Genomic DNA, 26518 nt, shown 5'->3' with positions numbered 1-26518 from the left:
AACACATCTTTTTAATTTTAAACTTAGTTTAGAAAATGCCTTGGTTCCCAAGTGACAGAGTTACGTTTTCATTCAGAGTGTGCCAAAAGTCACGTCCCACACTCTAAAGTTGGTGATTTTCAACGTTTTCGTAAAGATTTCGTTTTTCTATGTCGTCTTACTCGGTGCTTCGGTGAAGTTTGGTGGGTCTGGCTAACTAATCAAAAGTTATGTTTATTCAGTTGCCGTCCCCTTTTGTAAACGGGATTTTTTTTCTCCCAAAAACCTTTTAAGTCGAAGGTTGATTGTGACACACCTATCAAATTCATGGCGCGTAATGGGACTTGGAAACGCTATGATCTACACTCAGCATTCGAGGGCGTTGAAAGAATCTACCCAATCCAGCCAAGCGCCCGGGGCAAAAGCCATTTCTGCCCGGCCTCCCCTTCTCAAGCACGCCCGCTCGATTGGCCCCAAAAAGCCGTGGACATTTTGGAGTTAATCTTAAGGGAGGAAAATCAAAAGCAATAAGATATAGAGAGACGGTAAGGCACACCGTATTTGAGAATTTGAGAGAGAACTTATCCCTGGAAACTTCCACCGTGCGCCTTGAAACTCTACGCCGGGAGTGGAACGGTAAACACGGCCGAGTGTATTGATTGCGCACGGCTTTTTGATACGACAGAAACAGTAATCGAGCCTCTTGTATTGCAAAGACAATACACAATGTAAGGCGAGAAATCGAGCTTTCTGCCCAGCAATGCAAGAAAGGCAAAAAAAATCGAGGCCTGTTTGTTGGTCGGGGATCGAAAAGTGAGGCACCGAGATTGAATATCGCCAAGTTTGGGGACGTGTTCATTCGATACGGGCAGGCAATTATAGAGAAAAATGGGCGAGAATCCGGCTGTTCATTCACTCGGAATCCGTAATTTAATGTATTCTATAAACTGCTTTATTCCAATATGTTTTTACTGCTCTGGAAAGTCTCAGACGAAACATGACCCGGCCCAACTTATTAGGCTCAAGCTGAGCGAGGTTGAGGTATTATCATTGCCATTGTTTACATCGCCTTCCTTGTCATCAATGTCATTGTTATCCCTGTCATTGTCATCATCACTGTCACCACCCCCCCACTACGCCAGTATGATTATCGTCATAATCACCTTCAACACCTCGTGATGGGTCACCATGATCTCTACTTGAACTTACTGCTGTGTACTATTGCATATAAGTTGCTGACATTGTCAAGCTGCATGTCTGATATTTACCACGCGATTTCCATTCCCTGGTAGTATTTGTGATAAGTTTTGGACCGACTGAGGTTGATCCTTCCTTGTCATTTTTGCAAAGACTAAACCATGACTATTATTGAGCAATACTTGAATGAGACTTCCGAAATGCCAATATTTTAATGGAGTGAACTGACATGAACTGTATGCTCCCCTGGCTTAGTTATCCCAAAGTTTCTTTGCATAGTGTTTTTATTCCTAAGGATGGAAGCTATGCACGGGACCCAGGTCCGTTGTTTCTGTGCTGATTTTGATTCATATTCTAATCAATAGTAAAAATTTTCAATGACATCAATAATTAGGATGTTTCGCTGAACTCTTGTCTTCCACAAGATCAAGTGGTTTAAAAGGCACAGAATCTGCGTCGTGGATAGAGTATGTTGAGGAGCGTATGAAAAAAGACCAACGATACTGCGAACGAAGACCAGTCATCAATGTTGATAGGAAACTTTAAAGAAATCTTGCGTGATCTTGAGTCGAATAGCTGATTCAGCGCGGAAAAAGGGGTCTTAATGTAACCGAAGAAAAGCCAACTAAACCGTCTCTTTAGTTTGGGGCATTTTGCTTGTCCTTTACACGAAACTATAACCAAAAAACTGACAAATATCCGATTTAGCATCGAATATATTAATACTCACACCTGACATTTTGCCTGACACTGTTCCCATTGATCCCAACAGAAGGCACCCTCTAACTGATGTACATTATGTGTTCCACGATATCACCATAACACCGATTGCCGCTGTAAACCTTGGACTGACTGCGAGAAAGAATCGAAAGCCTGGTCCGGTGTCTTCGACCCGAAGCACAGACTGCAAAGATTATATTATTATGTGCCTCACGTATTGTTTCTCGTGTAACAAATAATACAGTTTAACTTCCCGTCTGTGGCAATAATCGGTTGCACGTACTTCTACAAAGTACCACATCAACCAGTTCTTAAATAGCTTTTCAATGTATTTGTTACGTATGTGCTTCTAAGCCTAGTAACCATCCAAACTTTATTCATCAAAGTATATCTGATTTGTAATAAGTTTATTTCATGTTTTGTACTAACACGCAAAGTAAAAAATCATATTTGAATTTTGTTTGAATGTTTGCAGCTATATCATTCATGTAAAAGCAAGTTATTGACAAGTTGCGCTATAGCTAAGCGGCGTTTTGGGGGCTCGTAACTCCGCTGGTCTTCAGTCTACACAATAACCGTCGCGGCCCCCGTGAATGATACACCGTAAGCTGGTGGTGCGCTGGTACTTTTGGCCTCTTCAAGTATCAAGGCATGCTCTATCCGTTCCAGTGCGGTGCCAATTGATAAAGTTTTGGCTTAATGGGCAATGCATTATTCTCGACAGAATGTGTTTGGGTAACACGTTTTCGTTGTTTTAATAGAAGACAGAGATTCAAACTGTAGAGAAGACAACATGAAGACAACAGGATTGAGGAGAATTTCTCTAGCATCGGTATTGAAGAAAAATCACCCTTGTTTACATCTATTAATTTGAGCCGTTTTGTTTCTTTATTTTATTGTCTTTTGTTCATTTTTGTTTGTTTTGTTGTTGTTGGCTTCTGTTGGGTTGTTTTGTACTGCTGTAATACCCCATAAAAATAAAAAGATTCAAACACATTTTGTAAGATGCAAGAGGACTTTCAGCCAAAATTTAAAACAAATTCAATGACACATGCAATATCCCCCGTAAAACATGACATCGCGGGTTGTTTTATGGTGAAATTAATTTGGCTATACCGTCTATCTCTTCTGAATATCCACTTTGGATTCAGTGTCACTTTTTTGGTCATATCATATGTCTTCATCGCTGTTGAAAGAATGCATTTCCCCATGGGCCCATTCTCTTACAATCCCACTTTCCTAAGAGAGATGACAATGCAGTGAGCAGGGGAATACCAGGGAACTGAAGAGGAAAGAGTGGAATGGGAGACGGAGTGTTATTGCCAGCAATTCAAAGGAACGGCGCAGGCTCGAGTATGTTGACAACAGTTGACTCGCGGGCTGTGAGGCAGTTGGCACGAAGTTGTTAACGGAGAAAGAAGCGGACGGAGCAAGGGCGTACATTGGCCCGCAAACCCCGGGCCCCTCGGCCGGCCGAGCGGAAACCGTCATGGGGGACGCGCTGGGTCAAAATCAACTTTTCCAAGGAGTGGGGCAGGTGTGGACCGGGGTAGTGTGCCTACCGGGGGCCGGTGCCCGGTGTCGCACTGTTACACCCCGCCAGAGTTGGACATTCTCGGAGTGGTTTCGGGTTGCAGGGGACACAAACAGAAGCTGACAAGTGAAACAAAACCTGCCTTCGGCGGTTCATTATTTGAGATGCATCGTGAAAAAAGGAGGTAAAGGAGACTGTTACGAGGAAAAACAGGAGGAAGTTTGTTTAAATTCGGTCAGAGTTTGTGGCATTTCAACCCTCGGAAAACTCTAGCAAATCAATCATGAAATTTATACCCTATTGCTCTTTTGGTGGTTCGGCAATTTCGTTCTGAGCATGAATACCTCAAAATGACGGATCCCGTCAGAGCGTTCCTTTATACCAATCCCAAGACAACATCAAACTGGGCTAAGATAACAAACTTAATTTCCCCGCCCACGAGCAAGAATCACAAAAAGGCTGGCGGTTGCCACTCGATTATTGAACCCTGTAACCTTAATTTTAACTTAATTGAATCAACACAAGTCCGGGACAGCGGATGAGAGGCGATGCGGAGACCGAACGGAAGCGGCCGGCTATCTACCGGGCCCGGATCCGTTTCGCCCCGCCATCGCTTGATCGAACCTCGAGTGCTCTCTCGTTGCAAATTCACAGCACGGCTGACATAGACACTGTCTCCTGATTACCTGGTTTGGGGATCGCGTTGGTATCCCATGAAATCACATCTGGTCTTTTCATCAGCCCGGGGGGCTAAATTAACAAAAACCTCAGCTTGTTTTTCAGGCTGTGTTTTTCTCGGGGATGATGTGGCCAGGTCGTCTGTTACACTCGATGCCCCCCATCCCCAACCGTTTTGTCTCTGACCGCGTTCCACAACGCGGCAATTTCCCATTAACATGGTCTCCCTCTCTCCCGGCCACTGGTGAAGAAGTTTGGTTTTCGGATCTGGTGTCTGACGCGATGGCGCACTTCTGGCACTCGTCGCACAATGCAGCTAGTCCGGAATTGCAAAGTATGCACGTCGTCTGTTTGAGATGATGTCGCAGTTTGCTCCGAAAACACATTAAACCAGTTGATATCGTATGTTGCTTTCATTGTCTATCTCAATAACTGAGTGAATATCAGGAATCGGTAATGTTCCCTTCTTGCTATGTAAACTAAAATAATATCGGATACTGGCAAAGGGAAGAGCAAGCAAACAGACAGAAAGACGGACCGGCGGACTAGTGTTAGTGGTCATCTGAAGTATATGCGTCAACAACGCGTAGAAACAAAATTTATGTCAATACAGATAAATCCAACGACAAGATGCAGATTGAATTTCGACGCAGTGAAATGCAACACTGGTCGATTCAAGTAAAATACTAAAATGTTAACTACGTATAAATAAATAGGGATCACTGTTTTCCACAAGTGTGCAGAATGTCAGCAGGAGCGATCTGACATTCATAATGCTACGTATAATTTCTGAATCTGTAATATTCATTTTTGCCAACTTTCCACAGGATTAGGACAATTTCGACCGACTGCTACACGTATCCCATTCAAAAGGTTGTGGATATGGTTTACTATCAAGCCAAGGCTGAGTAATATCATCTTTCCGAAACTTCGCTGTGGTAAAAGGAAAACCCCTTGACAATCGAATTGCAGAGAGAAACAAATATTTGAGAGAAAGGAGCAGAACAAGAAAGCAAGCTTTCATAAGTAAACCCGACGAAAACTCTCCAACAACCTGCAGAAACCAGATTAATTTCTTTTGAATTTGTAATTGTTACAGCTTATATTTCAATGCTTTCCCCTGTAGGAATATTTACATATTTGTTTTATTATATGGAATGATTATAAAAGAATGCAGCTGGGGAGAAGGATTTCACATTTTAAATTGTGATGAATAAAAACAATCATGATGAATGATGATAAAGAATAAGATATTTGATTTACGGAACGAAAATTACTTTCGCCGTTATGAGGGAAAAAATGAAATCTGTAGATGATTCTGAAAGCAGCTGAGAAAGAAATCAGAAAAATGCTTCATGCAGCTATTTCAGGAGAACTGATTACGGCCAGTTTTTTCGAGAAATTTTTGGCGCTTAAACTTGAGCCAGCGGAGTTGGGTTCTCAGATTGGGGTGGCGGTCGGCCCTACGGTTACCACGCGGGCCGATCAGCGGGTGAACAATTGCCGCGACCAGCGGGTCGCGGTGTTTGTTGTACCGGCGACATTCCTGTCGTCGATCGGATTTCGTTTTCGGTAAAACGAGGAGCCCTGTGAAATGCCGACCGTTTGGGAGAAGAACCCCTGCCCTCCCCTGCCGGTCTGGCAGCCCCAGCCCCCTAGCTTGCCCTCGCAAACTTGAAGCGTCTAATACCTTGTCTCGTCAGAAAGAAATACCTGCATGGAAACCATTTCCAAAAGCAGACAGAACTGAACACTGTCCCCATAAACAAAACAAAGCAGATGTAGGCTCTCGTGCAGCCGTTCCTGTGTATTTTACTCGCATTTGAACATGTGTGACATCTGAATACAGAGTAAGAAGGATCTTTTGAATTACTTAGAACGCCACAATAACGTCATAGATTTTACCCAGAGCCCCCGTAGCAAGGGCAGGACTTCTCCTAATAAATCAACCCCCGTTTGCTGCAAGCTTGCTCTTCCACGAACGAGCGATGTGTTCTTGTCCATGTAAAAAGAAAATGAACAACTAAATCCTAAAAAGCTAAGTTTTACTTTCCATCACCTCACTACAGCCGGCTTCGAGGGGAATATTCCACTTTCTGATATACTCAGACTGATTTTATTCAAATTTAGCATCAACTCGGACACAATGCACTCCTGCTTTATACGTCTACTAAGTTTCATCCTAATTGGACTAAACACAGTCAATGAAAAGTTCGATTACAATTTTTAGCACCCTCAGTCGAAATAAATGACATTTAGCGAGAGCAGTATACCTCAATTTGGCAATAATGTTCCCTGGAATTACTCCATGAACTCATAAATTTTCGGCCAAAAAAATCATACTCTTTAGGGCAACGTTTCTTTACACCGAATCGTCTGACCGCAGGAACAAAATCGAGTCTGCAATTGACCCTAGTGTGTGGGGCAATTAAGGAATAAATTGCTTTGGTAGATTAGGGAAGAATCCGTTCTAGCTTGCAAGTGCAGCCTCCCTTTCGACAAACTGTGCAAAGGGAGTAAACCTTAGCTCTCTGTGAAACTAATACAAAATTTGAGACCAGGATTAGCAATGACCCATGCGGCACGGGAAGGATGCTTCATATCAAATTCTTATGTCAGTTTGTGGTTGGCTCGCTCTAAAAAAAATTAGAGATTTACCGAGACCCTAAACATCTTCAGAAAATAATTGACTATTCAGGAAAAGTCATCATGAATCATCTGTAACATCCATAAGGTAAATGTTTTCCTTGATCTTTTTCTCGGTATATGCTTTTTGAAAATCCTACATATATCCAGTTTCCTCTTTTGCTCTTTGGTTTTACAAATTGACGGGTGAAATTTTGTGAAGTTTCTCTCCCTTGTTCCCATATTGTATTTCACTGCATCGCTACTTGACGTCATCGCCACAAGCATCGCCCGTCAACTCTGACCCCCATCTAGAGAGCGGCTTTGCGGGAAAAGTAGAGCAGAGGTCGCAGTTAGCACAAAACCGGTGCCACTGCTGACCTAAATAAAGCAGAGATAGCGGGAACGCTTGGCCCTTGTATGCCCCAACCAAAACACCCTGCTGAGCTAGGTGGGTAAGCCATCCTCGTGTACTGTACATGTACATGTACAGTACATGTATGCAGCGGCCCACATGTACAGCGGCGGAAGGTCAAGTTGCGTCCCGACCTACCCCTGACCCCTGTCGTTGCAACAAGGACTTCTTTGAGGTCGCCGCATGAGGGCAGTATTGTAACAAAGAGGAGAGATGTAGGTTATCCCTGCCCATCGGACATTTTCAACATATGAGAAGATGACCCACCATTTCCTGAAGTGGCCAATCTATATTAACCTCAGGCAAATAGCTGAAGGCAATTTTTACCCTCTTCAATCTATGTTGCTTTTTTTTTCTTGTTTTTTTTTAATCTAGAAATCCAATCCGGGTCAAGACTCCTCGTTGTATGGAACAGATCCATTGACTTTAAAATAATTAACCAGTATTTTAATGTGGTTAGAAAGGAAGTCTTGTTGGCTTGTTAAGAATGTCACCTGTTCTGTCCTTGCAGTGTGTGGATTCCATGACAAGCTTAAGCAACGATATAATGAATTGGAAAAGACCTCGTCACAGATTGGTTTGCTTGCAACGATGGGCCACTTCCCAAGCAACGCTTGATTTGTGATAGTCAAATCGAAAAGGTGCGGCTGTAAATATTACGGAATGAGTAAAAGACAACTTGGCTGCCGATTCGACAGGCACTAAAATGTTGGCTAAGAATGGAGGCGCTATATTCAAAATGATTGAACTGGAATGCAGACTGAATCGACTCGCACGAGGGCGCACAGCAACCTTTCCGTTGGACTGGGTCCCGTCCCTTTTACATATACAGGGACCGGTAGCTCGCTGCTGTTTAACATGTGTGATCAGCCCTGTACATTTGGATGCCGGATATTTAAGTTTTTGTCAGGCCAATAGCAATGCTTTAACATGAAATATGTTTCAGCTCAGAGGCGAATAAAACACAAATAGCTATCCTTGCTAAACCGCTGTTGGTCACAGTGTGGTAATTAATCTATTTTTCAATGGTTATCATCGATAAATCATTTTACGACAATTTATTTCAAATCAGTGGTTCTTGTGTTAAATTGTAGATAAATGAACAATTTATGGTGCATTTATTTTCGGTAATGCAAAAGAAAACGAAAAATAGGCTATCAGCGTCTGCTTGATTTGAGAATAAAGCAGGCATCGTTTCCTCATTCAAATACATCCGGCAGGATTCTGCCGGATTCATTACCAGCTACCGCTCCGCGTATTTTTTTCTGGGAAGGTTAGATGTAATTATAATATACGGGTGTGTTTAACTGCAAGCTCGATCAGGTTAGTGGACACTTAAAAACTTTAGTGCTAACGTAAATGTTAGGCTTGACTTTCCTATTATAAAAACGTCTTCCAACTAATTCCCCACCAAGAAAAAAATACTACATGTGGACTCGAACCTTCGGCTTGTTGATTTTTAACAGAGATAACGTACCAAAGCTACCATGCTAGTCGGCCAAAAACACAATTTTGTTGTGTCTTACACTTTAAGGTTCAAACCCATTTATGATAATTGCCCCCAACCGTCCTGGGTGAAAAACGCATGCACAACGGTTCAGATGCGCCCATTTTCATTGTAATTACCCCTGACCTTCCCGGAAAAAAATTACGGAGGACGTCTGTAAGACGTCTAGAGACTATACACGGGACGGGGACCAGTCTATGCTTCCGTGAATACGCAGCTTGAAGAATGGTGGCGCTATTCAAAATGATTGAACAGGAAGGCGAACGGAATTCCCTCACAAGAGGGCGCGCACTTTTCCGAAGTTCAGTGAACAAGTATCTTGAAGTTTATCAACCCAGACGTTGCCGAATGGGAACAAGTGTGTCTTTACTACATACATGACTATTAGCATTATAGAGAAATAACCTTTGCTGTTTAGACTAATCGTTGGAAGTGATCGAACTGAACTTACTCATCCATTTTCTCAAAGTTTGGCATACTGTTAAAAAATCCAGCCGGAGTGCGGGTTCGTTTTGATGGAATCAAATAAAAGTAAGATTTTTAGAAAGCATCATTTCTCAGGTCAAACTTTGTCTAAAACGTCTGTCTGTCTGTAAATAAACATCCAGCTCTCTGCTGAATTGTACTAACCTTTGCATCGTGGGTAGTTACCTAACAAAATGAATACTTTTCATAGAGGGCGCTGTTGAAGTTTACGTGCACTTAATTTTGATAACTTCGGCCGCGTTCGAGTGGCTTGTTCTCGTTTTTTCACGAACAGCTCTATTTGTTGCTCGTAGGTCGGCCGCTCGAACGCCGGGAACAAACAACCGGTTATCGCTGCAACATGGCGGCGTCCATGTAGGCTACGTTATTCGACTGTTAAGTTTGGATGGGTTGAATTCTTTTCTATATAAACAGGAACATTCATTTCTGTGTAAAACAATTAATGTTAATTTTGCAAAACTTCCCATTGTCTATGGCTTTGGAAGCCATTTCTCTACGTTTTGCAGTTGTTCAAAAATCAAAATTTCACGAGTTTTTCCGTGTGTTCCTGTAAAACCCTGGCGGGGAGGTGGTGTGTGATCCTGTTCCGAGAACAGTATTTTTGAGTCGTGTTCAAGAGAACAAGAACCCCGGTCAAGAACAGGCCGCCCGAACTCGACCTTCGAACGTCCGTTCTGGACCCTCAGACCTGAGATTTGCTGGACCACTGATGTAGTGTAGCTCCCTCCTTTGACTGAAAAGTCTGCCTTCTCTCCGAGTGAGTCTCAGGCTGGGCTCGCGGCTGTCGAAGGGCGTGTGGAGCGGTAGTTTTGTGTAGCGACTGTTGTACAGGGTCAGTTATCGAGAGCCCTATACGTCGATTACTTTATAAGAATTGAGTTAACACCTGCTCTCTTATATTAACGAACCTCTAGATTGCAGCATGGAGGAATCCTTCCTCCATGAGTGCAGCAAGAATCATTCCCTGAACAAATATTAGGCGCAATCGGTTGATCTGCCCGTGGTTCGATTTTGCTGTACAGTTGTAATATCTATCAATAATTATGACCACCATCACACGATTGCATTTTCATAAATGTAAAAAATAACATTACATGAAAAGTCATACATCAACACTAGGCTGACCAAGAACCTGTTAACTTGCGTCCAAATTAATCCTCGAAGCATGCAACACCAACCTTGTGATTTCTAGCCACAATCTATAAGAACACTAGACTTGATGACAAGTCGTTAGATAGTCCTGTTTTGCTGTTTTCCTGTTTTTCTGTTGAAGTCCACTGGTGCTGTTTCATTGTTTAGAAAATGACATAATTGGCTGAGTTTCGACAGATTGGTCGATCATCCGACTTATCAGTGGATCAAGTTGGGGACGAGGCAACCAATGGGGACGAGGCAGCCTTACAAACCAAACAGAATCAATTACCAACTTACAAACAAGTCTATGAGGACACCGCATGGTTAAGGAGGTAAATCTCTCTGTCGGCTGAGCATGCTAAGTTGATAACATAAATGAGCCCCGAGCTCGACCAGTAGAGGGCACAATTTTCCCAGCAACGGAGGCTCCGTTAGGGGGAAGTTCACTGCGCTGCAGCGCGCTGGCTCACAAACGACCGTGAAATGCACGCGTTGCGGATGCATCGCTACCAGCAGAATAAACACTCCCGACCGCCATTACTCTTTTCAACCGATGAGGGGGTGCTTCTGCTCAAGGCGCGAAGAGCGCAGGGAGACAACCGAAGTTTCACTTCAAATCGCAAGCGTAGATAAAGAAATGATAAGAATTGGACCCTGTTGGGTATATCAGGAGACTGAGGGCTGGAAGAGCCAGACTAGCTGCATCCATAATGCGAGGATGAGGATCATGAGACGTACATGTACAAGAAGAAGTGCAAGAAATGCAATGAAATGAAAACAAGTGACATGCAAATGGGATGGTGCTGGCACATGACTTATACTGAGAGATGCGTACGGGTGAACGAACGTTTGCCATGACCATTGAGCTGTTATAGCGCCGTTAGTTGCTACCGTCTTACCATTTAGCGAATCTTCGACACAACTTATAACGTGTGTAAGGATAGTTGCAGAAAGAGCTCGTGTCTTAGTTCATAACTACATGTATTTAAAGCCTCGAATATCAAACTTCCCTTCTCATAGGAGTTTTTCGAAACCAAACCTAATACACATCCTTACAAAGTAAAATGGATTCTTACTCATCATTGGTGTAGATATTTGTGTGGGAAAATTCGACCCAATTTTTTTAATAATACGGCCGTTTCACAATAGTGCGCCACCAAGAGTTTGCAACACGTTGGCCAAGCATAACGCGCCGAATTTGTCGACCCTTTCCAAACGGCCGTATTCCACTTCAGTGCCCGGATCAGAACTCAAACCAGTTTTATATTTCATTGTGAACTTCTGTTTATCCTCTTTTCTTCTTATTTTGCGGTTTCTTTAGTCTTCTGAATTTCAGTACCCTGCTTGTGCATATTTTTTGACGAATGTTTTGTTTAAGGTCCAACGACAATAAAGGATATATATAAAAGAGGCAATTCCATATATAAGACTTAATATATCAAAGCCGTTGTTTATTCTGAGACTTACCTTAAAACTTATTTCTCAAGATATGAAAGTACTGTATTTATATTTGTTATCTCAAGTTAATAGCAAACTTGTTAAGATGTTCAGAAAAAAACTTGCAAGTTCGTGAAAGGGCATTTCTAATCATCTTCTAAATATCATGTGCTTCACATTCCAAACCAGTGTGCAATATGCTCCCAGGCGATCAGGATGCGATGATGATTATTGGAAAAGAACGGGCAAAACAACATTGACAAACTGTTCATATGTCGTACGTAAATGACCAGATTATGAGAGACACGTCCGAGAGCAGGAAGGTTTCCGGAAATATTTCCTTCTTGACTCCGGATCCCGAGATTAAAGGGATCATGCAGATTTCTACACGTCAGTTTGCCTCTGCACGTTAATCGCTAAAACCGAATCAAGTCCGAGGGCTGCATTTCATCCACAACCCCCCCCCCAAAAAAAAGAGTATTCCATCCTCTGTGGTGAGACAGTACACTGTACTGCAGCTTCTTTTTCAACAGTTCCCACGAGTCGAGAGCAGCTTTTAATACCAAGTGGTGATGGCCTGCATACCACGAAATAGGTTGACCGTTATTAGTCCTTGATTCGTGTGCTAAGTAGGGCTCAGGTGATCATAGTATCCATTAGTCAACACGAGAAAGCTCTCGCGTATCTGTAGTCAGTAGTTAGCCGGCGTTCTTTAATTTATCTGCGTAAAAAATCAGACTTTTACGTTCTATTTTAAAGAAGATGATGTGTGGGGGATGTTCCGAATTATGGAGCGCACAGTCATATCAGGTTTTTGGGGGAAATGGTTTTGAGAATTCCAGCGTGGATGTGTTGCTATGGTCGTTACTTTTTTTCAAATTCCATACAGATGTTCATAAAACACTGTACACAACAGGAAACTTATTTCGATAACATTAATCGTGTTGCACTGTACAGCAAGGATACAATAACAACAGACTCAAGTGACTTCACTTGTAATTGATGTGGTTGACTTGTTATAAAAGGGGGGTCTTCAGACTGACTCGAGGGGCAGAACTGTATCGGGGCGGTCTTGGCTTAACAGTTAGTTTTTGATATCGCTTATCTGCAGATATGGAGGAACTGTGTCCAGTCAGTAATGCAATGCTATTAGGCCATAAATGTATACCAGCTGGGAGATCCGTGTTATCTTTTCATCGGTCGTCGATATAACCTCGAGACGGAGATCGCGACCTTGCGCGTGATCCACTGATCCCAGTTGGGGAGTACTAGAAAACCTACTGTTCGTTGTCATCCCAATGTTTAAACATCACAAGAGGCCCTTGGAAGATGCCTGTTTCTAGCCTAAGGAAAAGTGAGGAATTTTCTGGGAGGGGATGCCGAGCAAAACACAACACAACAAAAGAAAACAAACAAACAAACGAAAGGAAAGGAAAACAAAATAAAAATCAGAAAAAAGCTGAATCTTAAATAATGTCTCTCATCATGTACCTTAAAGACATTTTGGCAGGGGGAGGGGTTAAGCCTACCCTACCCCTCCCAAGTCTAAATCTAGTCCTTTGGGCAGTGGCGTAACTATATAGCCTTTATAGGGCTGATAAGTGTCTGGGGGGCACTTGGGGAACACACCTTTTTTCAAGGGGGCACCTCAAGAAAATAAGCTGCATCTATAGCTATATAGCTCAATGGAGATTATTCACAGATTTCAAATTGGGAGGGGGGGCACACGGGGTCACGGGCATCTGCTGGGGGGGGCATTTTCCCCCGGACGTGCCTCCCCCAGTCAGGTTACGCAACTGCTTGTGGTACTACCAGTTCACTTTTTTGTCTTAAATTTACTTTGGATTGCGTGATAGGTATAAGCATATCACAATAGTTCGAGAAAATCATTGTTTTGAAATCGTTCATACCGTAAAACGCAAGTGAAACATATGTACAAGTATTTTTTTTCACTTCCTTATAACTCCCTTCAGAATGACAGTTCAAAAATTCGAACTGCACTCGTCCAGTGCACTGACTGTGGAAACTTTGAATTTGTTTAATATTATGGTCTTTCAAATGTTCAAATGAACTGAAATTTTGAAATGTAAAATCCCCAAAATGCCACCAACTGCTTGCTGATCACAGTGACCATAGAGGTCCATGTAGTGACCTGCCAGTGAAGAATAGGACTAAACTATACAAACCGAAAAGTCAGAGGACCTGGCGTCTCGAACCTAGCAGAAAGTTTCTCAAAGGCATCGTTTTTCCTTGGAGAAACACTCTGCCGGGTTCGAAACGTCAGGCCTTCCAACTTTTCGGAACCGAAATGCAACACGATATGCATATAGTATACACGGACTCGAAATGGGAGCAAAGAGACACAGTCGGTCTATTCAGTATTGGAAAGCAGGACAGAAATAAAATTACAATTAGAATGAATTAAATCCGGCATTATATTAAATCTGTCAGCAGGTGAACACACACCATCTAGATGCATGATACAGTTATATCTTTCAATTTATAAGTCTGAACGTTTCGAGGGATTCACTTTATTGTGTACAGAAACCAACTATCAATCATGTTATACAACACAGCCGTCCGCACACTGCATTGTTTTACGGTACATTGCGTACTGGACGTGTGGGTGCATGTACTTGATGAGTAGGGCAAATGTGTGACCCTGTGATCGCGCTACCATCAAGCTAGTTTCCCCACGGGAGGTCTATACCTTCCAACGTACAGATACGAGAAAATGTCAGCACGTTCACTGCGGCGGCCTCACCACTGCGTGAGCTTGCCGCATGGCACAGGTCTGTGAACGCAGTATAGTAGACAATTTGGGGACCAGAGCTGAAAACAAAACAAGCCAGTTTTCAAACGAAACACGTTTGTCCACAGTGCGCGGCGTAAGTCAGAATTGTCATTGGGATTACTTTCGATGGAGGCGTTCGCAGAAGGCTAACTTGGAAAGACTTTGTTGAAGTTATGTGTCTTTGAGGGTGCTGTATTTTCCCCTGACAAACCACCAGACGGTTAGCAGAACCACGGCGAGCCTGTGGCACTACGAGGCGAGAGTAGAGAGTAGTGCCATACATACACATACATGTACATGTACGTGAACTCTTAGATGGTTATCTACGCGTCTGGTGTATTTCTGTTCCCAATCTGGAAACAAGAATGCACTAGTTTAGTTAATAAACAACGGCCAATTACTGACGAGAACGAAACTATTGCAGACCAATCAGAGAGGGCTAGATCTGCGCTGTTTCCAGTAAGGCATCAGGCTCGGTCACTAGCTTTTAAGCCAGTGACGTACATCATCTGGTGTAAAAGTTGACCCTTGACTGCCTTCGTCTTTTCTTGCAACTCGACGCGATCTGCTCATACTTACCCACCATAGGCACCGCTCGCTCCCCGTGTGTACGTACGTGTGTATGCAGGGTTTCCTGGTGTGTGTGTGTGACCGATGAATACCGACTCGCAAGCCGAGACGATAGAGTTGGAATTGGAGCCGGCCATGAACACGCTGGAGTCAGATATCACCATCAGCAACGACACAAGTGGTGCTGAATCCACAGGCATGATTCAGGACTTGTTGAACAAGAGACCCAACATCGATGTCAATCCCTGCACCGACACCACCGCCGCTACCATGACGATCGCGGACGTCGGCGACAAGAGGGCGGTCAATGCCTTGTCCTTCTCCTCGCAGCAGATCATCTGCGTGTGCGAGGCGCTACTCCAAGAGGGCAACATGGAGCGACTAGCCGGATTTCTCTGGACCCTGCCGTCGGACGAGTCCCTCCAGACCAACGAGACGGTCCTGCGAGCCCGGGCTGCTGTCTGCTACTACCGGGGCAATTACAAAGAGATGTACTCCATTCTTCAGTCGTACAACTTCAGCAGCTCTTTCCACACGGAGCTGCAGGACCTGTGGTACAGAGGCCACTACGGAGAGGCCGAGAAGTCCCGGGGACGCGGCCTGGGCGCCGTGGACAAGTACCGCATTCGACGGAAGCACCCGCTCCCTCGAACCATTTGGGACGGTGAGGAGACCATCTACTGCTTCAAGGAGAAGTCTCGCAAGATGCTGAAGGAGTGCTACCAGGTGAACAAGTACCCGACCCCGGAGGAGAAGAGAAATCTGGCTAAGGTGACGGGACTAACCCTGACGCAGGTCAGCAACTGGTTCAAGAACAGACGGCAGAGGGACAGGGCACCTGCTGGTTTGTCGAAGGGGTAGGACTTGCATTATTTTTTCCATCCTCTTCTTGTCGTTTTTCTCGTGCATTTATTTTACAGCAAACAGGCTAAATAGGTACCCCCCAGAACTGTGGGGGTCGTCGTCCGTCGTGCGAGCACGACGGACGGCAGACGACAAACTCACAGTTCTAGGGGTAATAGGACCCCAAGGAAAGAATAAAATATGAACGAAGCGAGCGAAATAAGGGTTCCATGCTGTACTCGAAACATACTTGTGAGACTACAACGTAGGCCTATTCATGATGAGTGCACTTTAATGTTTAAACAATTTTGTTTTGTTTTGTTTTAATTGTTGCTTTTGTCTCCCCCCCCCCATTCGTGTTTGCTGGTGTTCCTCATGATATTTAATCGCGTCTGCCTCTGTATTTTTGGTAAAGTTTACATTTCCTTTAGATATTTTGAACAATTTTTAACAAAAAGTTGATAAAATGTATTCCACGGTCATGTTTGTGATAATGTACCCCCAGAACTGTGGGGTCCGTCGTCCAGAGCTCGGTGGATGACGGACCTAGGCTACGGTTCTGGTGGTATGTTCAGTAATCATATCCAATCAGAAATTGCTTATTTAGTTGAAATTTTCAACTAATTTAAGGGGAAAAGTGACCAAAGATTCGTTCAATGTTTTTATACATTTGCTTCAGAAAAAAAAATGTGTTAAATTGAATTAAAACAAGTAAGGCCTATTTATCTTGTTTTCTCGGCCGACATAACCGTGAAAGGACCGGATAGTATTCGCAGATAACTTGACCACCCACTGAGCCGTTTCTCTTTAATGTCGTACTGTCTCGAGAGTCTGTGTAAGGTTTTTCACGCAGCGATCTTCCTGAGGCTAACATGGAATGGATTCGCCAGATCACAGAAATTGGCACTGTAGTCAAATTCTGATCCAATTAGAACGTATGTGTACCACCAACACCGCAATCGCAGCATTGTTTATTGGTGTGTGCGTTTTTGTCATCAGTTGAGTGGAAACACACGTGTTAGACAACTAACACCTCTTGTCCGATGTTGACTGATGCCTCGATCTCATTGTCCAACCCGTCTGTATTTAGGACCTCTATTCTCTTGAGGGTGTACTTTTCTTCGGATTTGATTTTTCGTTTTGTTCTCTTTTTCTGTAGAAGAGATGCATTTTCGCAGTTCATAGCAGCCTAGATTCTACTGAAGCCTTTTCACAGCACTGTTGGACCAATGCTATAGCCGCGTGAAGCTTTGAAATAAATAACGGATGGGGCCAACTTGGGCGAGAACAAATCATTCAAACCTAGTGAGAAATCTATTTGTAACTTCATTTGAAATGTGTTTGACTGTTGCCTGTTGTTTTAGTTGTTTTAGATGAGATAAACGAAAGGCCTTTTTTTTGCATTGTTTAGTGGCTCTTTGCATGTAGACCACAAAACGGAAAGATCATTGCTATTTACTGAAAACCAACAGGCCTAAATCGGACAGTTTCAGAGAAAACGGGAAAACGGTCACCATACCTGGAATTTGCAATTACGTGGGACTTATTTGTACATTTTAAACTCTTTACCATCACAGCAGTATTTTTCTTTGTTCATCAAGGAAGCTTCATACAGCCATTGTATGTAATTTATTTGTACACTGCATGACTGACTAGCGGTTTACATAAGTATTCTCCTGTTCTTCGGCAACAAATCAATCCTAATCTGTAAATCATTTAACACGATCTGTGTCATGGTCAAGTCAATCTTCCCATCAGAGTGAATGATTCCACCCCTGGATAGAGAAATGGTATTATTGAAAAAACAACATACAATAACTGGGACCTTTGCTAAATGGTCCATTATTTATACTCAAAACTTCCGAAATATCAACGCATAATGAGTTGTCTGTGGTCCTATTCTGCAACTTTCAATATTATTTCTTTTAAGAAATAATAAATTCGCACAAGAATTTATAAATGAATTTTTAAAGGAATTCATTCTGGTTCTTGTGAGAGTTGCCTACTTAGTGCACGCATTTAATCGTTTTATTCATTTTAATTTTCTTTACTGCATTCAATCTGTGGAAAGTTCTAATGATTGGTTTTCTTTGACATCCTTTATGCTGGTGACCGCTGCGTTTTGTACTCACCCGTGTAAATTCAGACATCCATAAATTCATCACACTGTCAGAAAAATTTAAAACCAAAAAGGTTCTACTGAAAAGGTATGCTCGTCACGTTATCTGCAATTATAGGGAAGTACGACAACATGTTTGTCACTCAGATTGGAAGAGATTCTCAGCTATTTTATTATGGCTCAATAAACAAGGCTGGCTCTTGTGGCGTATAAATAATCGTCAAAATAACTATATGTTGTACTTCATGGGAGCTGTAAACGTTTGTGTGGCTCTTCAAGTCTGGATACATTTGTAGCTGTTTGCATTCTAACTAACAAGGATTCTTTCAAACAAAAATGTATGGTTCATTTTTAATTTTACTGAAGCTCTCTCCGTTTTCGTGTCCAAAATATTTCAGTGACATTCCATAAATCATTTATTACTTCATTGCTTTTTAATAGCCTTGAATGTTGTCATGTTCCAACTTCGTAATTCGCAGAACTGTCCGTCCTAATTTCTTACATTCGCTTTTGAACCGTTAAGTCGTGTTGTCGCGGTTTTTAATCATGAGCGATATCCATTGTCTCTGACAGACGGGCCGTAGTTCGTAAACTATTATGTTGAACACCTGCATAATTTGCGTGCAGCAAGGTCGGCCGCAACCCGTGTGCTGCGTGTACGTATATGCGGGGGCGTCGTTTGATTTGACGTTGTTTGGAATCTCATTTGAGAGGTTGGTAACTGGTGACCTCTCTGACCTTTGACCCGATCCCGGAGGTGCAGGGCGTTTGCTAACCTCACCGTGGCCCTTTCGGCAGGAGTTGAGGATGCCAGAGAGAGAGACAGCCGACTCGAGGAAGCGAGGAATTTCTGTCGGTGACCTGTGCTGTGAACACCGGTCTTCGTGCGGCTTCCTTTTATGTTTGCTGTGAAAGAAAATACAGTTATGAAAACATAAATAATAAATGAAAACTATACGATTGTGATAGATTCCCATATTCCGCAATTTTATGGGGAATTGATTATGACAAATCAGTCCTTTTTTCGTGGGGGAAACAACCTGCTTTTGCGTGGAAAAACATGTTATTCAAAATTTTCAACAAGTCTATTTCAGATACAATAGAAATACAATAGTTTTGATTGTTTTGAGGAATGATGTTTAGTAAAATCATTGCTGTGGCCGCTACAGTCCTTCGAGAGACGATTTTTGATTCAACTCATTTTAAATGTTGTTTTCTGTTCTATCACGCATTAAAAAAATGTAAGTTGAGTCACTGTCAAGAAACAGTATTAATGCAATACGGAGGTCCAATTTTTCGAGTTTGACACATGCCGACCATGCTGTATTTTACAGTTCGGTCCAAACGATGTGATAAGTTCATGCCATCTCTGGCTGACCTCGTGATGGCCACAAAACTTTCGAGGCAGTTAATCATTCTGTGTTAAGTTTATTAAATTGCCGAGACAAAAAAAGAGAAATACCATCGCCGAGAAGTTTACTTTCTTGCCAAGCAGGTTCACAAAATGTATGAAGCAAGTGGATGGAACTCGTCGTCTTGATGTCATTGTACGCCACAATGACAAGCTACTTCTCCCGTCCGCCCATGTGTTTTGTAATGACCAGTGGAGAGAAAGGCCTGTTATTATTTTAGACAAAACTTTTCAGTTTGTTGGAAGTTCATGATGTACATTGCTACGCTGCTTTAAACCAAGAAGCGCACACAGGGCGTGTGCCCGAATTAAATCGCATCCGGGGAATTCAAGGCATGGGGCCGAGGATACCACCTGACCACCACACCATAAAACGCGTTGTGGATGGAGGGGATGGGATATTTTTTGCCAGAGCTAGGGGTTAAAGTTCAAGGATTTCTTCGTTTTTAAGACCGGTACTTCTTGCATTATGGCATGGTTACCTTTAGAGTGTTGTCCACAATCCGTCGGTGGTTTCGGTCTGCAACCAATCATAAAACTTATTATTTTAACATTTCCATGTCAGGGACTTTGTAGACTTTTAAGGCAAACTTGTCTTTGCTTGAAATACCGTCGGTATAGCCTCTTCCTGCCTTGTCTTCTTGTGAACGGAATTTTCATCTGTATCTGTTGTCCTTAGATCCGCTTGTCTCATCATTTGGTTTCCTTCCTCCATCGTAGTAGGTAGAGCCTGCAGGTTACAGGTGAATGACAAGGCGCCAAATTGCCTGCGTAGACCAAAGCACGATTTTAAGGCTGCCAAATTTTAATTTCTCTGCCATTGGAGCATTTTGTGGCACGTGGACTGGAAAGTTTGTCAAAAAAGGGAAAGGGATGAAAGTCACCAGAAGGACTGTCAGCTTGTATTTGTGAAAAGATCGGTCAAAACGTGGCCCTCGAAATTGCTTTTTTTTTGGAATGGAATGTAGACATCAATTTTCAAATGGCGTTGGACTTCACAACTGTTTTAGGGTTGATCGTCTATGGAGAGAAATATATCTTTCAAATGCAAACAAAAATTAAAGATGAGTAAATGGGCTTTAATTTGATGTGTATCTTGAAAACCTCACAAACTTAATAGTATTTTCTCACGGCTGATCGTGCGCGACGTCCAAGTGATGTGGAGTGCAATCATTCTGGTGCGTGACGGAGAGCGTTGTCCAAGATGATGAAACAGGTGCAAGTCCACAGCCCCTCCCCCCACACACACTCACAGTGGAAAAGTCATGCCACCCCAACTTTATTATTCATTTCTTTTCACCCATTTTTGGCAAGAAATTTGTAATTGGCGATGTTATAGTTATTTGTAAGTCTTTCTTGTTAACGTTCAAGTTGTGCATTGTACTAACTTGAACGTTTATACATATATAGCCAACAGTAATGTCAATCTGTAGCTAAAGAAACGTCCGGTTGTAGTTGGGTTGGCAAAAATATAACAGCAGGTACTCTCATAGAGGGGCTTGTGGGGTACCGGAACAATGGGAAGAACCCCATAGGGTACTTGTTGGGTACTGAGATGTTACCCCACAAGGATTTCACGAAATAGATGTTTCAAATTTACTCAACAAGGAGGAATTTCAAGTGCCATTTTTCCGTCGCAAAATGAAGTATTTCAAATAAGGGACGTTAAGTCGAATTCCCAAAGTAGAAAAGTGAATCTGGTTCAAATGGGAGTGATTTGAAAATTCTTGCGTGTTGTGTGGGAGTTTTGTACACGAGAACAAAGGAAATACCCCACAAGTATAGCTGTGTAAGGTTCTATGTGTATACTTGTTCTAAATGGTCTTTCTTGTTGTCCAAAGCTGAAATAAAATCGTTTACACGTGCTAAAAATGCTTTCAAAATACTAACGATGTACCTAAACAGGGGACTTGTTTTTTCAACGCGCGTCGCGTCGTTTATCATGAGTGCACCTTTTTGTGAAGTTCGATAAAAACGAAGGCGAGAACGTTCATAGCTTGAATAGCCAGGGCTTTCGATAAAAATCCCCACGATTTTTTACCAGGAAAGTTGGCTGGCACGCTAGTGTGGAATTCCCTTTTAAGTTGGACAAGAAGAGAAAAAAAGAAGTGTTATGACTCCCATGCAGGAAGTTGAGTTACTTGAAGGATAATAAACAGCGGTGGTCTTGGAAATCGAAACATAAATAATAATTCACTGAGTCATGTTGAATGTTTGGCGTTGGGAACCGACATGTCGGCACTTAAATCGAGATAACTGAAGCGGAATATCGAGCTTTGTTTTACCGGAGGGGTGAAAGTTCTATTGTGGCATGTTGAAAGCACAAGTATAGATTTCAGCCCAGTTTCTTGTAGGATTATTTTTACAAGCTGAAGAATTTTAGTGAATATTATGTTTCAAATTAGCTATAAGCATCGGAAACCTGAAGTTAGATATCATTTGTTACTATTTGAATCATGAAAGGCCCCCATATTGCAAACGGAAGGCTTTTTCAGTAGTAAATAACATTAACAGAAGCTAGAATCAAACACATTGTGTTACTTGGCCAATTGTGTGGTCCACAGAAACGGTTGCCTTTAATCATTTTTTGAATAATGCATGCGCTCTTTCTTGATGATCTGATGTTTTGGTGAATATCTAGAGTAATGTAATTCTACATTTAAAAAGGTCAAATCTGATTTAGAACTTTTTCCTGATCGTTTAAACCCTTATTACCAGGTTGATTTTAATAATTTCATTTTAAGAGTAATGCCACCGAGTTTTAGTCGAGTCTGTTGCGAGTCATCACACAAGTACGGTACGGCATAAGCCTTCCTGTCACGTCACGTCACAATCTATTCACTGTGACAGTGACATTCCCTTGTCAGTGTCCATACCAATTTTGGGGACAGGCGTATTGAGTTGACATCATTACCTGATGAATGTTGGGATGAATAACAGAAAACTTTAAACTTTCTTATTATCTCATCGTGGGAGCAATCGTTTTAGTGATTGTCATTTTGTGCTCATGTTTATTCAAGAGTTCATCAGTGAGGTTAAAACATAGTCTGCCAAGCTTATTAATGTCAGAATTGAAGCTTCCGAAATCTGAAACCATCGATTTTTATCTCCTCATTGTTATTTTAGCCAACTAGTTGACTGAAGTCAGACACGTACCAGTCGATAAACTGCAGGTTGATATTATTATGCACATGGAGATTTGGCTCCAATTCATCAGCGCTGGGCACCGTACGTTCACTGCCATAATAGAAGCATAAATCATGACTTGTCAAGTATTATAAGAAAATTATTAATTAAAATTAAAATAGTAAGATAGCCCAAACCGGATATTTAATGTCGGTAATGTAGACTCCAGATGTGTTAAGTTAACACCATAGGAGTTGAAGTTGTAGTGTACCACTGAAACCTTTACAAACGTATCCAGCAAGACTAGAACCCATTTTCACTGGCTGAGTGCTCACCGCAGCAAGCCTGCGACTCGATTCCGCTGGCCATGGTCTTTCAACTGCTTCGTGCCGAACTAAGAAGCGGGAACTGCGGGTTGCTTGGCTGACATTTGCTCTGGTGGGCTTTTATTGGCACCACCCTGCCAAGGGGATAACCCTAAAAATGTCGCATCGAATGGCTGAGACCTGTCCCTTCCGTATCACGTGCTCCCGCGAGTACTTCCGGTTAAGGGACATTTTTCTTGACTTCGAGATTTGGCACCGAGTCAAATTTTGCATCCCAAATTGATCTTATCCACACAAAGTTGACTCGATGTTTTTATTTCCTGACGACTTTCAGTGGACTCTCAACTACTTCCTGTAGAATTTTGCCAAACTGATTTTTTTTCTGCCTTGGGGTGAACTGATTCTCGGAGATGCCAGTTGAACAGTAAACAGACTTAACAACCAAACAAAACTGAACCACTTTTAGCTCATTTTGTGAGTACATGGTTTGATTTCAGAACATCAAGTCAAAAGACATGCTTCAAATGCACGAAGTCAGTTTCTCTTCGAGCTGAAGTGAAGGCTGATCAGTTTCAAGGGCTGTTTTTCAGGAATGTTTAATCTTTGTTTCTTTCTGTGTAATTCGTTTTCTCAAAAGGGAAGAAGAAGTTAACAACAACATGCCAGTGGGAGTGGACGAAGCTAAGAACTCTAAATTCACCTTCCAAACCCGGGTCTACATGAACGAGGGGAACTACAACAATAACAATAGCGCCACCACGAGTCCATCCCGCGTGACAGCCAAAACAGTCACCCCTCCCGTCATGATGCTGACAACCCCAGTGAGTCCCGCGGCCGCTTGCGAAGGAATCAAGGCGGAACCTGCGCCCCCAGCGACCAACGGCCCGACCAATAGCTCTACCTCCTCGCACCACGACCTGACGCCGATGACGGACTTCCCCGCGCTGGGCTTCAAGTTTCTGCACGACCTAGCCGTGATGCAGCAAGTCGTCCCGGTGGCTCTGAGCTCTGGACAATCGGAGGCGGGGACCTCGGCAGGTAATCCCTTGGGCACGATGCTCGTCAACCCGTCAACTCTTCTCGGTGCTGCCGGTGGAAGGGGCCAGTCAGCCTACCAGGTGCCGGCCCTGAGCATGGCACCCACCCTTCCTTTCACCCTCTCGCCCGCTGCTGCTGCCCAACTTCTCGAATCGGTCGCGACCGGCTACAGCAACGCCAGCAGCGCAACCCCATGCACATACAACAGCAGTAGGTCACCAGCAGAGGGGTCCAGCGCTAGTACGGCGACTATTGACAGCGTTAGTGCTGATATCGAAGTCGATGAGAACGCCACTCGGCAGCAGGTGCAACCGCAAAGAGTAGTCGAGTCACCCATGACTATCGTTACAACAGCGTCGGGCTAGTTTGCAGTGCTCAGAGCGACCTCCCCTTTGGTCCTTGGACGAAAAGTGAACTTCCGCAGTTGCGTTAAGAAAAAAGTCATATAGACGTAAATGCGGTTTCAGGCTTTGCATGGCTTTACTGTTCAGGCCACAGGGATCTGTCAGTACACTATGTTAAGCGACTAACTCCTTCGCGAGACCACTGGAGCTTCTCAGAACCATTTTTTTCTTTTAGGAATTCGTCACTTCGTACATGTATTACACTTGCCAAAACCTCTCTCATTAAGTCATAACAATAATACTGTGGACTGAAAATCACAGCAAACATACATAAGACTTTACTATGAATTTAATCAAGCTCCTGGTGAGTCTTGGGAGAGTGTGACTTGCAGACGTTGCAAACATTCCGCCAGTTCGTACGCAAACGATGTCCAAGCCTCCAGTTTAATAAGGAACATAAAAATTGACACTGCGACTGCGCTGAGCGTGTCTTGGAAAACCTACCGTACATTCATGAATAGGGTTTGTGCAAGTTAGCAAGGGATTCTAGGCAAGGGATTCTATGTTGCTCACTAGCTAACTCGGAAATTCGACCAAGTATGGAATTGGCACCGTCAGCATTACCGTAATTTCACATTTTGAAGGCTTGAAGAAAAGAGAGGGCACTGGGGCGTTCACCCTCCTTGGAAAAGAGAAATTTTTCCCGCCCTTCACTTTTGGATCCAGTCATTTCATGTATAATGACGCGCGTATACACCTGTACATGTACATGTAGGCCTACGTGTGCACACGTACCGTGCATAACAACGTCTGTAATTTTGATGTCCACCCCTCTGACCTCGCCTCAGTTGCTTTTCCAGAACTTTTTTCTGATAAGGAAAAATGGGATGATAATAATGCCAAGAAAAAGGTTTTTAAAGACAATTTCCCCCCTAATTGCCTGCCTGAACTTCAGTACATGCCTCCTTTTCACGCATACAGCAACACAAAGAACTCTTTTTAGAAGGTAACAACTGGTATTTCGAAAACATAGGGCCTACCTTCGGGTGTCTAGAATTGATGAATTGTCGTTAATATCCGAAGATGTCGTTTTACAGTGTTCTGTTTCGCTCCCTTACTTTTGGTGACTTTTTATATTGTACATAGTGTACTTTTGCCCTTGTAATTTATGTTAATAGCATATGTAGAAATTAGACAGGAAAGCTACGCAGAAGCATTTTTTCGCATAAACATTTGACTATATTGCATCTTCGTATTTATTTCATTTCATTGCATCATTATGTAGATTTTATTCTGTAGATTTTATTTTGGTCTGTAGCGCTCCGTGATCTTCGTATCTAGTCTACCAAAGCAATAATGCTTGTAATAATTTCTGTTGTCACAGGTAATATTCTTCTTTCCCGTGTACATGTACATGTATGTAAATTCTGCTGAGTTTGGTCTATCTGGTCGGACCATTTGCAATTTTGACATCATCTGTGAATAACGACTGAGCTTAAATAACATTGTCGAGAAGTATAACATTGGTGTATTGATCATAGAGAGTCCTGAAAATTGTTTTGTTTGTTTTTGTTTTGGTTTTGGGGTTGGGGTTTTTTTGTTTTGTTTTGTTTGTTTTTTTTGTCGTCTTGGTTTTTTTCGGTGTTTGTTTGTTGGTTGGTATGTTGGGTTGTTCGCTTGTTTTGGTGTTTGTTTGCTTGTTTTGGTGTTTCTGAAAGTCGACCACCCACCTTCCCAAACGGGAAACTCTGATCGGGAATCCTCTGTTGATCCGGTTGTTTGTAGCTATTCACTATGTCGTGGCTTGTGTTGACGCTGAGTGCCGTGATACCTGGTCCCATCAATACAGATTCAGGAAATAATTAATGGGGTTTATTTCTCACAGTTTTTGAATACGTTTTCTTGCTTCTCAATACCAACGGCCAGTTGCCCATTTTCTTTCAAGGAAGCATTAAACGCATAGTAAATCTGTTTGGTATAGGTGTGTATAAACTAAATTTCCTGGTCGAGATCTGTGAGCAGTGACTTTCGCTGAAGGTTAAAAGGACCCGCAGAACCGACAGACATGCAGACGAGCATGTCTAAATTGGGATCTTTGTGAGCCTTAAAAATATGGCAAGGTAACGGAGTCACCATGATGTACTTCTATTCAGAAATAAATAGTATTACTAAAGACTACAAAGGGCCTTTTCTGGTTACTCGACGAAAGAGAGAAAACGCAGGACAATGTCCTGT

The 26518-nt window shown here is 42.7% G+C and overlaps 1 protein-coding gene and 1 long non-coding RNA gene across 4 annotated transcripts in view; both read left to right on the top strand.

The window, feature by feature from the left end:
* The window catches only part of LOC147800239 (uncharacterized), a 28261-nt gene extending 22718 nt beyond the window's left edge, over positions 1–5543 (top strand). For 2 of the 3 annotated variants that reach the window (XR_015427359.1, XR_015427360.1), the window contains exon 7: positions 1949–5543. This is a non-coding gene — a long non-coding RNA (uncharacterized LOC147800239). The remainder of the gene's footprint in view (positions 1–1948) is intronic. The other variant, XR_015427358.1, reaches the window with a different exon arrangement.
* Positions 5544–14466: 8923 nt separating this feature from the next.
* LOC110974283 (uncharacterized) lies at positions 14467–26261 on the top strand. Its single transcript, XM_022225819.2, has 2 exons — positions 14467–15933; positions 23539–26261. The coding sequence occupies exons 1-2, from the start codon at positions 15161–15163 to the stop codon at positions 24302–24304; spliced, it is 1539 nt and encodes a 512-aa protein (XP_022081511.2). The 5' UTR covers positions 14467–15160; the 3' UTR covers positions 24305–26261.
* Positions 26262–26518: the final 257 nt, after the last annotated feature.

The sequence above is a fragment of the Acanthaster planci genome, linkage group LG01 (assembly GCF_054643075.1).
Source record: "Acanthaster planci isolate LZ-2023a linkage group LG01, COTS_SCS, whole genome shotgun sequence".
Lineage (NCBI taxonomy): Eukaryota > Metazoa > Echinodermata > Asteroidea > Valvatida > Acanthasteridae > Acanthaster > Acanthaster planci.
The sequence above is the reverse complement of the archived record's forward strand: the minus strand, read 5'-3'. Positions and strand labels throughout refer to the sequence as shown.